The following is a 17,615-nucleotide window of genomic DNA, read 5'->3' on the forward strand; positions in this document are numbered from 1 at the left end:
CAATTTTCTCAGCTTCTATCTTTTATAATAGATTTGTATAATGTTATTGGGACACACAGATAAGAGTAATCCTGTTTTATTACACTATCTACATGTAAACACTGCACACAAACCTATGACTAGATGTGTACAGGAACAATCAAAGTGTAGAGATTCTAATATCTTCCCTCCAAGCTGTTCTACTAAAGCACCATAATTATCTTTTTCCTAGAATATAAATAATAAATGTAAGGTCTGTTATGGTTATATCAAGGTATGTAATGATATAAATAATAATTGATTCCTATATTTTTGTAGGCACCTATTTTCAGAGATTTTGAAAACTTGCTTGTTTGTCAATCTCTGCATACAATGTCTATAGAAAGTTTTTAATTCTTTGAGTGTTAGGAAAAGAAACATAGACATTAATAGTTTTACTTCTTGTGGTCACATTACAAAAATGTTTGTGAACTTAATTTGTGATATGCCTCCATCAAGATAATTTCATGAAAATATATAAAATCCACAAAACACAAAATATTGACAGGATTTATAAAGTAATGTCTTACAGCTGGTTCCATGCCAGACATAATGAACACAGGGGGTGGTTTCTGGACTGGTTCCTCTTCAGGTTCTGGAGAGGGAATTCTATTCTCTTCTTTTCTTGACTTGTGGAATGCTATAACAAACAACATTTTCAATGTCTCTAATTAGTCAACGCTAAATTTTATATGAAAGGTAAGAAATAACATTAAAACTAAGTATGTTAATAGTCAAATGTGAATTTTTACTGTGTTCTTCCTTTGGCTCAATATGCATTTGATGATTTATGTATTCACTCATTATTTCAAGTTTAAAGTCTCTTCTGAATAGATTTTTAATAATCTTTCTTGTACACCAATAACACTTGCTTTGTCCAATATTTGATTTCTAAGTTAAATTCTGTTTGTTCTTTTAATGCATGAAAAAGTGTGTTTCTTTTTAATGTTCTATGGTAATACTATTGCTTTTTTTTCTATATTAGATAAATTTTGATATTTTTTGTAACAATTTATTTATAAAGTTAACAGATATTCATTTCTTTTAACTTTTTATAATGGGTGTATGGGAAAGTGCCTTTATTAAGTCAGGAATATGACATTGTTATCTATTACTTTGATGGGTTGAGCTTTTGATTTTGCAATTTGCTTAGTGCTTTCTGTTTAAATTTTTCCATGATGTTTTATATTTTTAATATTGTACTTTTATATACATGTAAATATAAATACCTACCTAGAGATGGACCCTCCGGAGTTGGAACTCTTTCCTCTTTTGGTTTTTCCTTTAATATTGTCAAATAAAAAAAGAAAATATAATCACACTGTACTCGTGTAATGCTAGCAATTTATCATATTATAACAAAATAAATGTTTCAGTTGTTACTCTGTACTGTTGAGATATGGATGATTTTTTTGTTTTTCTGTTTTCATGTTTTACTTTTTACATTTTATCTTTTAAATTGGATCTTACATCTTCCTTAATTAATGCGTATAAATTCCCAAAAATCATCAGAATGACAAACAGGATGCATGTGTAATTATGCTAAGCATATCCGTCTAATTTTGTAAGTGTCTGTTATCGTAAAGTAACTACTATAAATTTGAAAAGCTGATACACTTTACAAAGCATCACTGTTGAGCTTCTGAACAAATATGAAGTCAATCTGTCGTGTAGATTTTGAGTAAAGTGGGTCAAAAATATTTGTTAAATAAACAGGTGGAGGTGATTGCAATTTAGCCAACTTTTAAAGTGGGAGTATAATATTTAATTCAGCCAAAATAAAGTTTAAAATTATTTGTACATTTTGTACATGAGACAAATTTTCCTTTTTGTTATCACATAGTTGTATGGTGTATGAGAAATTGTGTACTTCCTATCCTTGGGTCATGTATCAAAGTTATTGAAACATTTTGCTTGCTCCATATTTAAGGATAGCAACATACACAGCAACTCTGAATCACTCTGAAATGGAAAAATAAAATCCTATACTTACTTGAGGAACTTCAGCTTCAGGTTCGTGTAACCCTTCCTCATAATCTATGTCTTCTTCCTCCTCAGAGAACTCCCCGTCCAGGAACTCAGCTACATCCTGGGTAGGGCTACACGCTCGTTCAAGTTTGTGAGCTAACTTTTCTTGTTCTAGTCTGTAAAGCATTTACCAGAGGCATTGATATAAACGGGAGGAAAGGGAGATTTTTTTACGTTATAATACATTAACTTGTAGTGGATTATTGTCTATTTCTTATTATGTATGTATAAAAAAAATGATTTTTTAAATTTGAAATGCCTTCTTACTCCTTATTGCTATACCTTCAGAAAAGTCTAAATCTGTATTGCAGAAAAAAATATCATCAATTAAGATAATTCTAACTATATCTGAACACTAAATTATCTTTGACAGATTTAAATATTATTAGAGAGTATATTCATCAAAATATATTCACTTCTGATTCGTAACAATAAAGTGTTGGTTTTTAAAAAAAAGTTTTATTATGCAAAACCTCAGAAACTAAGAAGTATGTAACTCCCCCACGAGAAGAACCAGTAAAGAAATACTATAAGAACAAAGTCTCCCATTTGTTGATGGGGAATATAAAAAGTAAACATGGAAGCTTATTAGTTATAATTCTAAAAAATTTGTAAGGGTTCCGCGGAACCCAGTGTCTCGCCTACTTTTGCTGTAAATCGCAGGTTCAACAAAAATGAGGCAAAAAATCAATAAAAATATTCCTCTTGATACTATCCTATGATTGTAAGAAGGTTCTGTCCAAGTTTGGTAAAAATCTAGGACAGTTAATGAATCTAATAAATGTGTTGAAAACTTTAACTACAGACTGTATGTAATGTTAACTAGAAGAAAATCTAAGTCAATTTAAAAGTAAAATACAGAAAAAATGGAGTTATACAAAATTTACTAACTTATGATCATAAATAAGCTTCTGTCCAAGTTTGGTACAAACCCAGGATAGTTTAAGAAAGTTATTCAAATTTTAAAAACTTTTACCACAGAGTGAATGTAATGTTTCCCTGCAGAAAAACTAAGTTCATTTAAAGGTAAAATACGGAATAAATGGATTTATTATTTTATAAATTTTGCCTCTGGATACTATCTTATGATCATAAACAAGTGTCTGTCCAAGTTTGGTACAAACCAAGGATAGTTTAAGAAAGTTATTCAAATTCTAAAAACTTTAACCACAGAGTGAATGTAATATTTCCCCACAGAAAAAAATAAGTCCATTTAAAAGTAAAATACGGAAAAAATGGAATTTTATTTTTACAAAGTTTACTTCTGGATACTATCTTATGATCATAAACAAGCTTCTGTTCAAGTTTGGTAGAAATCCAGTATAGTTTAAGAAAGTTATTAAAATTTCAAAAACTTTAACCACAGAGTGAATATTTGTGGACGCCGCCGCCGCCGACGGAATGTAGGATCGCTTAGTCTCGCTTTTTCGACTAAAGTCGAAGGCTCGACAAAAAGGTTTTAATCAGATGATATAAAATACATCTTACCTTCCAGTATGATCATCCCATGTGACCTGCACACTCTGTGAAGGCTCCGGTCCTGAGTGATTTTCTAACGCTTTCCCTGTTAAATATATATACAAATTTTCATTACTGGATAATAATTTTAAGAAAGGATAATTTAAAATCCAACTGAAAATGTGATGCATTATAGTAGATTTTGCAAAAAACAAAACTTTAGTATTAAAAGACAGATGGGCAGAAAATATGTCTTCCTATGGAAATGAGGGAATTTAACTATAACAATAAAAATCTTACAGCAGACTTAAAATCTTTTTCTTTTTTTATATATATATATAATTGATTCAAACCTGAGCTTGTTGGAGTCTTCTTTTCAACTTTATCGTCTACAATAAGATCAAATGATTTAAATTTTAAATCACATTTCAATATCAAACATCAGAATAAATTTTAACAGACTTTTCATTATGACACCTTTATATCAACTGAAATGTGTAACCTCATTGAACAAGTTGACATCATTTTGTAAAAATTCATAGATATGTCAAATGTTGATATTCATCTTTTTATTTCTGCATGTTTAATTTAAAGTGGTCTTGTAAGGAGCATGAATTGCTAATCAATACATTCAGGTAAGCTAGTTTCATCCAAATCAAGATGTCAAGGAATATTATGATAATAATATGAAAATTAATACAATGTACATAAAAAATAATTTGCAGCAGTCTAATTGATTGTCCCCAAGGCTTTGTGATATATTTGCACATTTTGTAGTCTTATTTTCATCATTTTCACCTAATGTCACAATACATGTTAAAATTCAGAGAATAAAGATAATTATGACCTCTGTTAACATTCAAGCCTGTAGTTACTTTAACTTACCAGTTAAACTCCATCTGTTTTGTCTAGAACTATTTTTATCAGCACTACCTGACAGATCACCGGACAAATTACCACTACCTGTCGAAATAAACAAACTCATCGAAATCAATTATCTTCATTTACATATTAACATTTATCTGTCTTCAATCATTTTCCATTTCTTTGATTTTCAATATATGAGTTAGGCTGTTTATAGTATAGAAACATATTACATAAGCAGAAACATAAGGTGCCTTGGAAGTCTGCATGTTTTCTAAATAAAATATTGTAAAATCTGATATTTCTGTATGCATAATTTGTTGCAAAATTGTTCAGTAACAGAAAAAAATGTGAGATTGTTATTACAATTTTAGGAAATGCTACATGCAAATATTTCTATAAAATCTGAAATGTGAGTTTTTATATATGACAATTAGTATCATGTCAAAATTTTTGAAAATAATTAAAACCAAATATAGTATACAAGTAAAAAATTCATCATTTCCTGATGTTAAAAGATAACACAGTAATACTAAAAACTTACAATTTAATCTTTTACTCCTTCTCCTCATTGCTTTTTTAGTTCTGGAAGTAATAAACAACAATAAAAGGAAGAACTAAAGATAACAAAAAATTCAATCGAATAAAAAGCATAATAACAGGAATTTCATTTGAGAACTATGAAAGTTCTATCAAGTTTTAACTTTTTCCTTTCATTACATGTGCACATATTATTTAGATGCATTCTAAAGACTGTTGGGCACAGAGACACCCTTGTCTTGTGCTACTTAAAAGTGTCACCATAATAAAATGGAATATCAAAAAGGTATCTTATCAGAAGCAAGTTAAATGCTAGTATTTTTAAAACATATTGGGTATAACTATAGTTCCTTTTGACTCGAAATATTTTAATTTCCACCTATTTACAAACAAAATGATGAAATCTGGTCCTTTTAACTTATCACAAAAAAAAGATTTGATTCTCAAATCCAGTGTCCTAATACAGTAAATTTTTAATGTTCTGTACTATTTGGCCTGTAAATTTTGTTTTCCCAACATATTTTAGTATGACAAATAACATAGCCCTGCTGTGTCAGATATGTCAGATAATCTTCTTTTTGTTGGTAAGATACTGTAACAATGATTTCTGATGAACATAAGTTATTTTCCTATGTAATCAGGATTATAACACAAAACCAACTGGACCAGGAATTAAATTAGTTTTTTATTATTTTCAATTCTTACTTTGATGCTGCCATAATACTTTCCATCTCCTTTGATAGAACTTCCCTCATTTCCATGGACCCTGCTGCTGGCACAGCATCCTAATATCAACATAAAAATAGTGAAAATTTAAGTTAAAAGTAGGTAATGAACATGATAAAAGAGGGTGACTGTCAATTTTATTCAACTTAAATTAAAACTATTCATACATGTTTTTTTTTTTTCTTTTTATATCAAGATCTACAAATGAAGGCAATGATTTGAAAGAAAAAAGACCAAAAGGTCAAAATACTGAGACTACTATTATATGAAAATTGTTTGCTAGTTCTTTCTAATAATTTTCATCAAAATTTTTAATAAAAGTTATACTTGAGTAAAATGAACACATTGAACTTTTCTAGTAAAATATTTGCCTGGTTTACAAATGTGTAACTAACCTCTTTCCCTCGATCTTCATCAATGGAATTTATACTACTTTTCCTATTCCTTCTTCCACCCTTTGTTATTTCTTCCGGAACCTCCACTACATTCCCTAGCCTTGACCTTATTTCAGTATCAGTGTCTGTTTGTCCTTGACCTAACCTTGACCTTATTTCATTATCTGTGTCACTTTCACTAACTGTTTCCTTGTCCGATTCCATTACTTTTTGTACTGGCTTTTTTAATGTTTTTTCTACTTCCTGGTCAAAGGTCAATATTTCTGGTTTCAGGTCACTTGCTGATTCTAACCGTGTTGCCCTGGTTGCTTTTCTGCTACTTCTAGCAGGTGTTCTTGCTGGGGTTCCAGTCTTTTTTCTTGACACAGACTAAAATAGAAATCTTTTAGTTATTGAAGGCTTTTAACATACCTTTAAATTAACAAAACATATTATTTATACTACTTATAAAAAAAAGCTTTTTCGTTTCCTGCTTCTTTATCAAAACTTTTTGCAGTAATTATACATCTAAAAAGACAAAATTATAATTAAATATGATGAAATATCAGTGATTATTTCATTCTTGCACATCTCTAGACACATAATGCTTTATTTGAATAACAATTTTAATATTTTTAGATGGCCTACACAAACTTGAAAAAAAATAATAACAGTTTTTAAACAACTATCAGATTTCTCTATTTTTTTCAGAATAATTTTCAAATTTCAACTGACAGTAACTTCCTACGTTTCATCTAATATCATTTTATTTAAGATGATAGTCAAATAATAAACTTACCAGTGTAAGATTTGGATTGTAGTTATGTGGAAACAATGACTCATCTACCCAGGCGTTCTGTTCTTTACACTGAAAATAAAAACGTAATAAGAATATACTTACAATATGATCTTCTATGAACATCTAGATAGATATAATATCAATTATTTAAACTTCGAGCAGTAAAATTTACAGTTTTCTTTTAGATATTACAAGTTTGAATTATAAACTTGTATGTTATTTTCTTTACCGAGGATGCAGTAGAAATTCTCACAGTTGAGATGTATGCTTTATAATACATGTATTTTCCAAATCATGAAGTATTTAATGATTTTTTTAACCGTATATTCCTTCATTATACTTAATTCAAAATTTTTGGTTTAAATTACATCCATCATTTTTCCTTACTATAATTTCAGTTTTCTTTGTAATAGTGCAAAAATTCTGCAGATGTTGAGATTACGTTTTTTTGGGGTTGTTCTAATTTAAAAAAAAAAGTCTATTCGTTCATTAACATAAGTATCAGCTATCTATGAATAGCATCAATTTCTTATAAAATCAAGACTATAGGGATTTCTGTTCTTGCTAAATTGTGTGAACTCATTTGTTCATCATACCAACTTTCAAGTAAACGGCAAGATGAAGAACAGCCATGTAAGTACTGTCCCTTTCATATTCTTGTTATTCTTAGGGATTTTCTTATATGCAAACACCTTATATCCATTTTTACACAACAGTTTCTTCAATAAAATATTTTCAATGCAGATATATACTATTTTTTTAGGCTCAGATACCTTAAAATATAAAGTATGTAGACTCACAGAACTTTATTAATACACTTACCATTAACAGCCAATGAGATGAAACAATAATTTTCTTTTGGTCCCTTGCAACTCTGAACTCTTTAGTGGTATCATTTGCTCTAGTGCTCTGAAAGCAAATATAAAAATACATTATTTTTGATGCTGAGCCCTTACATGGCATTAAAGACAGAGAATTTTCAATTTACTCTTCTATATTAAGGGATTTCTTTATGTGATGTCTAACTTTGCCAATGAATCACAAAAGTATATCCAACTTTTAATAAACTACTTCAGCAATGTTGGCTTCCGGTTGTTTTTGGGAAGTCTTCTTTGTGTTATCACCACATTTATACATTTTTAACCTTTAAAGCTTAAGACTACTAGTTTACCTTTTCACAGTCAATATAAGGGCTAGATGATAGTTACCCTCCAAAGATATCTATTATCTCTTTGGAAATCTGCACTTTGGCAACAGCCATCATAATAGCAAACCTTTAATCAATTAAGCATTTTCTATTTCTAGTGTTGCTCTCAATATCTTAGTAATTTATATTTCATTCAGGATATACTCAGGTGAGGTTTTGGAAATTTGTGTCAGAACTTTTCGGACTGCTTGGTTTTTACCAACAATACAGGGAAAAACATTTTGCCCCATAACACCCACATTTCTTTTCATAAAAGACTTCAAAAGCTCATAAAAGGTCATTTTCTAAAATTTAAGCAGACTCTTGATTTCTTTTCTTTCAATCTGAGACCAAAATAAATGCTTTGCAAATGTAGGGTAAAAGTCTGAGTCAACCTTAAGACAAAATATCTAAACCACTGACAGTCTTCCTTACCTGGAATATAAAATGTGTACATGATTCATCATAGGCCCATCTATAATCTCCTCCCAGTAATGATACCATATTGTTGTACTCTGCCTGGTGGGAACTCAGCTTCTTACTCACTGCTATCACTACTCCCTTCAATGGTCCGGCCTCTTGTTGCTGTAGAAAAAACAAGAATGTGTCCACAGTACACGGATGCCCCACTTGCACTATCCTTTTCTATGTTTAGTGGACCGTGAAATTGGAATAAATTCTCTAATTTGGCATTAAAATTAGAATGATCTTATCAAAGGGAACATGTAAACTAAGTTTCAAGTTGATTGGACTTCAACTTCATCAAAAACTACCTTGACCAAAAACTTTAACCTGAAGTGTAACAGACGGATTGAATGAATGGGTGAAAGGACTCACAGACCAGAAAACATAATGCCCCTCTACTATCATAGGTGGGGTAAAAAGATAAGAATATGAATTGAAGTTTTTAAATACGAGATCTCAATTCAGTCAACTTTGACATTAAATCTGATCAATTGAATACATATATCCTTCTTTTAAAAAAAACTAATTGTATACATTAAAAATTTGTAAGGGTTCCGCGGAACCCAGTGTCTCGCCTACTTTTGCTGTAAATTGTGGGCTCAACAACAATGAGGAAAAAAATCAATAAAAATTCTCTTGATACCATCTTATGATTGTAAGAAGCTTATGTCTAAGTTTGGTAAAAATCTAGGAAAGTTAATAAATCTAATGAATGTTTTGAAAACTTTAACTGCAAACTGTATGTAATGTTAACTTAAAGAAAATCTAAGTCCATTTAAAAATAAAATACAGAAAAAATGGAGTTATCTTTTTACAAAATTTACTTCTGGATACTATTTTATGATCATAAATAAGCTTCTGTCCAAGTTTGGTACACACCCAGGATAGTTTAAGAAAGTTATTAAAATTTTTAAAACTTTAACCACAGATTGAATGTAATGTTTCCCCGCAGAAAAACTAAGTCTATTTAAAAGTAAAATACAGAAAAAATGGAGTTATCTTTTTACAAAATTTACTTCTGGATACTATTTTATGATCATAAATAAGCTTCTGTCCAAATTTGGTACACACCCAGGATAGTTTAAGAAAGTTATTAAAATTTTTAAAACTTTAACCACAGATTGAATGTAATGTTTCCCTGCAGAAAAACTAAGTCCATTTAAAAGTAAAATACGGAAAAAACAGATTTATATTTTTACAAAATTTACTTCTGGATACTATCTTATGATCATAAACAAGCTTCTGTCCAAGTTTGGTACAAACCCAGGATAGTTAAAGAAAGTTATAAAAATTCTAAAAACTTTAACCTTAGAGTGAATGTTATGTTTCCCCGCAGAAAAAACTAAGTCTATTTATAAGTAAAATACGGAAAAAATGGAATTTTATTTTTACAAAATTTACTTCTGGATACTATCTTATGATCATGAACAAGCTTCTATCCAAGTTTGGAAGAAATCCAGTATAGTTTAAGAAAGTTATTAAAATTTCAAAAACTTTAACCACAGAGTGAATATTTGTTGACGCCGCCGCCGACGGAATGTAGGATCGCTTAGTCTCGCTTTTTCGACTAAAGTCGAAGGCTCGACAAAAACCATAACAAATAAATGAATGCTGTCCAAATGAGCTTGATTTAAACTGATAAATTAATTATTAACAATTCTGTCAGTTTCATTAAATTACACTGCTTATAATCAAATACTGCCTCAATAAATACACTTTTAACACAATGTTATGAATATTAGGTATTCTTGAGTTGTAAAAGCAACCCACAAAACACTATACAACCAAATGAAACATAGATTTCCAAATGTGGTGTGCAATGATAGATATGTATCCATATATCATATGTTGATGTATATATATATAAGTTTCAATTATGTTGCTACTTCCCTTTGATAATGTATACAGGACATTTCATCTCTTCAAATGTGCAATATTGTCTTTTATAAAGTTAAAAATTTTCAGTACTTAAATGTGTTTATAACAATTGAGTACTCTACCACTGTTCAGATTAACATTAACAGAAACAGAACTGACTAACTTAGTAAAAATATATATAAACTTACAGAGAGTCCATCCATACCAGAGCCATCTACTTCATCTGAACCCCTTGTAGCAGTTGTAGCTCCCTCAGATATTTCTACTGCTCTCTGTAACTTGATGGTGAAAAGTTCCTCTAAGGGCTGAAAATTGTTTATATGGTTAAGAAAAAAGCAATTTATGTTTGAGCATCATCTGCTCATTTAAAAAAATAACATAATAAGTAGTAATTGAAGCTACAGATTTTTTTTATTAAAATGTCAAAAAAATTAGGAGAACATAAAATATCATACTGATTTATCTCAGACGTTGAAACACACTATATCATTGATTGTGCAAATTAGTTTTGTTAATTTATTGTAAATTGATTATTTTCAGTTTGCATCATTCTACATTACCTGGCTTTGTCTTCTTTTGGCATTTCTGGCTTTTTCTGCTGGTGGAGTCTCTAAACACTTCCAAACATCCTGAAATAATTCCATTAATTACTTTTTTCTATAATGTTTAACTAAATTATAGAATAACTATTGCATAAAATCAGTGGTGAAAAATCATGATTTTATGTTAACAAATGTTTATATTTGAGAGGGCAATCACAGAATTTCATTGCAAAATATGTGATAATGATTTGTGGCACAGACTCTAAGTTTAAATTCCAAAGAATATTTATTAACTCCTCTATCCTATATCTCTAAAAACTCATCAAAGGGGAGACATAAGATAACAATGATATAAAGATTTGCCTAAATTATCAAGTAATCTCCCTAATGTTTAAGCTATAAATACATTTACATCTAATTTGGCATAGTCATAGTTTAATATTTACTGTATGTAGTAGCTTTCATAGAAGCTGTATCAGGGACACATCTTGTTTCCTTAATAAATAATAACCAAGTTTAATCAAAAAAGTTTGTACATAGTTATGCAATGAACTTTTCTATCTAAATATACCTCCCAGTTTATGAAGGATTAAATTTTTTTGTTATAATATTTTGTTTTTGAATGATACATTCAAACAAACATAAGCAGTTTCTGAAAACAAAAGAACAAGAAAATATATTTCATGTCTCAGGGCTATATGGGGAATGATGAAAAATATAACCATTTACCGTGAGATCCCATTTTGGTCTGAATTCTTTTGTGGGATCCAGGAATCTCCCAGGTGAAGGAGAACTGATGCTGGCTCTTTTAGAAGAATTCTTTGGTGTGGTCTCAAAATCATCATTTTGTAAGGCCTGAAATATAAAGTAAACACCCTTTTTATGTATCAATGTCACATAGAATATAATTACTATATATAACATCCACCAATGACACTATTTTATCTATCAGATCAAAAGGATCTAGATGAGCAAAATGGAATACTATATGCATTTGGCAAACTTGAAATAAATAAATACACATTTCACAACTATATTAAAGATTACATATATATCAGAAAATAATACCTTAATATGCGAGCAGATTAAATTTAGTATCAAATGGTTATGCTCACTTAGGTGAAGCTCTGTATAAAATCACAAGACAAATAGTTAGTGTAACTAGGCCCAAACATCCAGCTGTAAATCTTATTCAATCATACAATGCATACCTTTACTCTCTGATTTACAACTTTTGGTTGAACAGGAATAGGTTCTTTTTTCTGATGTACATTTTCTTTCTGACTTTCTTGAAAAGGTTTAGGATTATTTGTTGAGGTTGTATCTAAATTTTCTTCATCTCTAATATTCTCTTTACTCTTGTCAGCAGGTAATGCACCGTCTATTGTCATCTCAGAATTAAAACCTTCCATGGCCTCCATTGTTTCCATGCCAACAGAAAGATTACCACTTCCACGTTTAGAAATGTCTTTTTGGTTAGAATTTGTCATAGAATCACGCTTTGAGTTATTTGCTTGGACCCCTTGTTCATAATTGTCAATTTTTATGGCTTTGTTATCTCCCTTCATTGAGATATCTTGTTTAAGAGATTCATTTCTATCATTCAAAACTGCAGTTGTAGCAGTTTTACTCAGTTCTGATTCATTCTCCTCCATAACATTTTGTTGGTTATCAATAAGATACTTTTCTAAAGGCTCTGGTTTTCCAGATTTGGCACATGCTAAAATCCACCTAAAATATTCAATTGAAGATAAGAACAAGCTTCTAGACTAACAAAAGGTTGATTATTAAATAATTGAAATATATCTCAAATGTAAATGAATTAGTTAAAATTTTAATGTTTCTTACAGCTAATATAATCCTTCTGTCAAATGTTCAAAATGACAAAAGTCACTAGCTGTAAATAAATATCAAAGGTACCAGGATTATAATTTAGTAAACCAGACTCCCGTGTCGTCTACATAAGACTCATCAGTGACGCTCAAATCAAAATATTTATAAAGTCAAACAAATACATCACATTTTGATAAAAGTACATCTAAATGATCGCTTAAAAATATTATTTTAAAATCTCTTACAAAACCCTTCTTTTCAATATGTATTACTGTATTAGTTTCATGTTGTTTTACAAGTTGAACATACGTTTTAGATAATGCTGGTATCCCCCAGTTTTTAGCAGCAGTGTACTTTTGACCAGAAGCCTCCTTGGTTATCAAATGAGTTGTAGGCAAAAGCCCTTTTTTGGCATTTCTCACAAAATATTCCTGTGTTCTGTAAGAAAAATAATACTACACTTAACAGATCAAATAAAAAAAATAAAAATATAAACACATATATATTTTATATAAATTGATGATGACTGATATGGGATGATTAACATACTCTTGGAAATATGATATGCATATAAGGACAAGAAAATGTTTATGTGATGTTAATTTGAACCTTCTTTTGAAAAAGACTGTTTTTTAAAAGAAAAATTTAATTTATTTAAAACGAACTTAAGTGTTATCTAGATATTTTGTATTCACACAGAAAGGTCTTGTCTGCTTTAAAGATTATAATAGAATTTTGTGTTGGTAAAATTTTGTTATTTGTAAAGTACATCTTAAAACCACACAATTGCATTTGATAGAGCTGCTTGAATAGGAAAATATATATCTTAATCTCCAATACCCAACTTTGGTAGCAGTTGAGATGAAAGTTGTTATTTGTATCCAATAAATATAAACATTGATGTCTGCCTATCCTAGTTAGTAAAGAATAATCTTTTGACAGATGGGTTGTTAGTTTAAGGTGGTACCAAACAGCATGATTAAAATGCACCATGAACTTGAACCATACTTTATCTGGAAAAACGTTTTTGAATATCAAGAAGTTTGACAAACACTAATTTTAATCAACGAGAAGCTTTGAGAAGTCATTAACAATAAAACATGATTACATAATTTAGCTGGTTTTAACAGAGTTATCTCCCTGTAGTGAAATGTATCATCTTAAACCAAAAATCTTTTTCCTCTATAATAATGAACTTACTGAGCACCTATACACTGGGCAATATGCATCAGACATTCTTTTTCTGTTCCAAACCAACCACTGTAACAAAATATAAATATCTATTTGTTGCAGAAGTATATATTTCTGAATTTGTATGTCAAAATATATATGATTGTCATACATATTTTTTTCACCGCAGTAAAATCGCATTTAAGTCTAAAATATCAAAATCGCAATATCAAATGTACGCAATAATTTCTGAATTTACAGTATTTACACCTTTGGAAAGTTTTGTTGATACTTATCTAAATTCTGTATCCTTGTTGACAATAGACAGGAATATAGATATGTGATACTAGTCATAGTACACACAAACTGATGACACAAAGTTGACAATGTACAGTGTGTGTAATAGAATAATACTCAACTACTTACTTTTAATTGATTTATAAAATACCTATGATTTTTATCTTACAGCATCATAAAAAGTGTTTTTTAGAATTCAGTTAGAAGCTTTAAGTTATTTTTCATACTTCTTGTTAAATAATAATTGTCTTTATATGTCCTGTATGAACTAATGATCAATCAGTTTCATTAACACGTTCCAATCCCTACTGACTCACCTGAATGATAAAATACAGTCCACCAGTGGATTGTCTTCAATATTGATATCCACGGGAGAAAATAGTGGATTACTACTCACTGGTAAAAGTGTGTCAGATTCTGCACACATTTGCTGTAATCAATAAATATATTTCAAATATATGTTTTCAGTTCAAAGCTTTAGAAATATATATTTTTTTAAATCAAAATTTCTCTGTTTAGAATCTCTTAACTGCAGATCTGTTTACCAAATTTGAAAATACAAAAACCATAAATAATAGCCAAATAGCATTAATTTCAATGACACAGAAATATTTTAATAAACAAGCCATTTTTTTATGGTTTAAAACTAAAATTGGTTTGATAGATTCTCATTAATTTGACTTTTTAAACAGAGACTATAATCAGATTCAGATAATCTTCAATTTCAGTTTAAAGCTTGCTCAGCTTAATTGAGTATCAAGAATTTTCTTTCTTCTTTGTATTTTTTAAAATTAATATTTATTTCTAAATGTGATCTTATTTCAAAATTCAGTTTTTAATATCACAAGCATAATAACCTTTCTCAGTCATGTTTGTTATCTCCCCTTAATTTGAAAAGAATGGAGGAAAAAAAACTTTTCTAAAACTAATATGTATAAATATTTCCAGCAATAATAGCTTCTACTGTATATTCACAGAATCTTTTAATAAGAAGTTTGTTCATTTAAAAACCCTTTACACACTTTCTTTAGTAATGGAAAATATTAATATCTTTGGCATCTGAACAGTACTCAGAAATTTCACTTCTTTTGTCCTTCAACAACTGTTTTATGACTGGATTAAATCCTGTAATTTTTCAAAAAGTATGTTATAACATTGAATACAAACCAGCCAAGTACTGGTTGCTATTTCTCCAACTGTTTTGTCCACAGGAAATCCATCTACAGGAACAACACCATAATCTGGTACCAGTCTAGTGTTACCCTGATAAACTTTTCCTGAAAATTTAAAGATCATTGTAGCAGCAATTTTAAATTGTTAAATAGTAACCACAAGAAATTATCTTTATCATTAACAAAATGTACAATTTCGGTAAAACAACAAAAAATCAGGACCAAAACAAAAATAAAGGAAAATTTTTACCACTCATACATTTGCTGCAGAAATAAGAAAGTGTTTAAGAATTCTAAATTAAAACAAACCTCCTTCCTCATTTACAAATTCTGTTAATGGTGTATGCTGCTCTTCCTCAAATCCAAAAAACATAAATGATTTTCCTGTAAACACCTTTTTCTGTATCTGACTGTCACCTAAAATTACGTATCAAAAAATATTATTTCTTGGGTAAATTATATTTAGCTATAAATATTAGAATTTTATACAAAATTTTGGTAAATCATTGAAAAAATATATTTCTTTTGAACTTTCATACACTTATATGCCATTTTTTGAAAAACTCTGAAAGTTTGGAGACCTATATCAATCTGTGTTTTACATGTTTTCATGCATGCTCAGTCGATGTGAAAACTGTTTCAACACTTGCCCAACTGCACAGGCATCTTCTAGTTAATATAAAACTGTGCATACATAATTTAGAAAAAAGATTATCAGAACAATCATTTTGTTAAGATATAAATTTTGCAGCCTTTTGTGTAATAAGGAGTCAACTAGGATACAATTTACTGCAAAAAATTCTACTTCACAATGACTGACTTTTAAAAGTAATATAACACAACTAACAAATTATACAAACTTACCATCAGGATTTTGAGTCATTTCATCTGCCTCTGTTTCTACAGGTCTTTGTTCTATAGCTGTAGGTTTATCTTCATCTTTCATGGTTTTATCCTGTGTATTATCTAAAATGTATGATTTAAAAATTAATCAGTATTTAACATTTTAAAAATCATCACAAAAGCATGATATACAATGGGAAGCAATGCTTACAGCCTTTATTCTAATCTAACCTGAAAATTCTTGAGTATTCATAAATATCATACTGATTCGACATCTGCTAAATTCAAATAAATAAGGGTCAAAATTATCAACATCAGTTTATTTATTATGATGTCAGTGATATGTCTGGGTCAAAGTTATAAAGGCTGGGTCAAACTATTTGACGTCACAAAGGCATGATATGTAATTTTGTCAAGCGCTGAGTAGATTGATACAGACAATAGGACAACATATAATTATTTATACCGTAACATCTTTTGGCTGTACAATAGGACAACATATAATTATTTATACCGTACCATCTTTTGGCTGTACAATAGGACAGCATATAATTATTTATACCTTACCATCTTTTGGCTGTACAATAGGACAACATATAATTATTTATACCGTACCATCTTTTGGCTGTACAATAGGACAACATATAATTATTTATACCGTACCATCTTTTGGCTGTACAATAGGACAACATATAATTATTTATACCGTACCATCTTTTGGCTGTACAATAGGACAACATATAATTATTTATACCGTACCATCTTTTGGCTGTACAATAGGACAACATATAATTATTTATACCGTACCTTCTTTTGGCGGTACAATAGGACAACATATAATTATTTATACCGTACCATCTTTTGGCGGTACAATAGGACAACATATAATTATTTATACCGTACCATCTTTTGGCTGTACAATAGGACAACATATAATTATTTATACTGTACCTTCTTTTGGCGGTACAATAGGACAACATATAATTATTTATACCGTACCATCTTTTGGCGGTACAATAGGACAACATATAATTATTTATACCGTACCATCTTTTGGCTGTACAATAGGACAACATATAATTATTTATACCGTACCATCTTTTGGCTGTACAATAGGACAACATATAATTATCTACACCGTACCATCTTTTGGCTGTACAATAGGACAACATATAATTATCTACACCGTACCTTCTTTTGGCGGTACAATAGGACAACATATAATTATTTATACCGTACCATCTTTTGGCGGTACAATAGGACAACATATAATTATTTATACCGTACCATCTTTTGGCTGTACAATAGGACAACATATAATTATTTATACCGTAACATCTTTTGGCTGTACAATAGGACAACATATAATTATTTATACCGTACCATCTTTTGGCTGTACAATAGGACAACATATAATTATTT

At 29.5% G+C, this 17,615-nt stretch overlaps 1 protein-coding gene across 1 annotated transcript in view; it reads right to left on the bottom strand.

Moving 5' to 3' along the window:
* Positions 1 to 17,615, bottom strand: part of LOC134688290 (DNA topoisomerase 2-binding protein 1-like) — a 41,532-nt gene that overhangs the window by 10,752 nt on the left and 13,165 nt on the right. The window contains exons 16-38 of the mRNA XM_063548849.1: positions 16,215 to 16,316; positions 15,660 to 15,767; positions 15,346 to 15,455; positions 14,496 to 14,608; positions 13,912 to 13,971; positions 13,021 to 13,149; positions 12,090 to 12,609; positions 11,608 to 11,733; positions 10,897 to 10,965; positions 10,525 to 10,641; positions 8,429 to 8,578; positions 7,630 to 7,716; positions 6,808 to 6,876; positions 6,030 to 6,398; positions 5,614 to 5,693; positions 4,913 to 4,953; positions 4,390 to 4,467; positions 3,858 to 3,893; positions 3,535 to 3,610; positions 2,012 to 2,162; positions 1,252 to 1,300; positions 549 to 658; positions 114 to 207 (exon numbers count right to left, since the gene is read on the bottom strand). Coding sequence (XP_063404919.1) covers positions 114 to 207; positions 549 to 658; positions 1,252 to 1,300; positions 2,012 to 2,162; positions 3,535 to 3,610; positions 3,858 to 3,893; positions 4,390 to 4,467; positions 4,913 to 4,953; positions 5,614 to 5,693; positions 6,030 to 6,398; positions 6,808 to 6,876; positions 7,630 to 7,716; positions 8,429 to 8,578; positions 10,525 to 10,641; positions 10,897 to 10,965; positions 11,608 to 11,733; positions 12,090 to 12,609; positions 13,021 to 13,149; positions 13,912 to 13,971; positions 14,496 to 14,608; positions 15,346 to 15,455; positions 15,660 to 15,767; positions 16,215 to 16,316 — 2,844 coding nt within the window. The remainder of the gene's footprint in view (positions 1 to 113; positions 208 to 548; positions 659 to 1,251; positions 1,301 to 2,011; positions 2,163 to 3,534; positions 3,611 to 3,857; positions 3,894 to 4,389; positions 4,468 to 4,912; positions 4,954 to 5,613; positions 5,694 to 6,029; positions 6,399 to 6,807; positions 6,877 to 7,629; positions 7,717 to 8,428; positions 8,579 to 10,524; positions 10,642 to 10,896; positions 10,966 to 11,607; positions 11,734 to 12,089; positions 12,610 to 13,020; positions 13,150 to 13,911; positions 13,972 to 14,495; positions 14,609 to 15,345; positions 15,456 to 15,659; positions 15,768 to 16,214; positions 16,317 to 17,615) is intronic.

The sequence above is a fragment of the Mytilus trossulus genome, chromosome 10, assembly GCF_036588685.1.
Source record: "Mytilus trossulus isolate FHL-02 chromosome 10, PNRI_Mtr1.1.1.hap1, whole genome shotgun sequence".
Classification (NCBI taxonomy): domain Eukaryota; kingdom Metazoa; phylum Mollusca; class Bivalvia; order Mytilida; family Mytilidae; genus Mytilus; species Mytilus trossulus.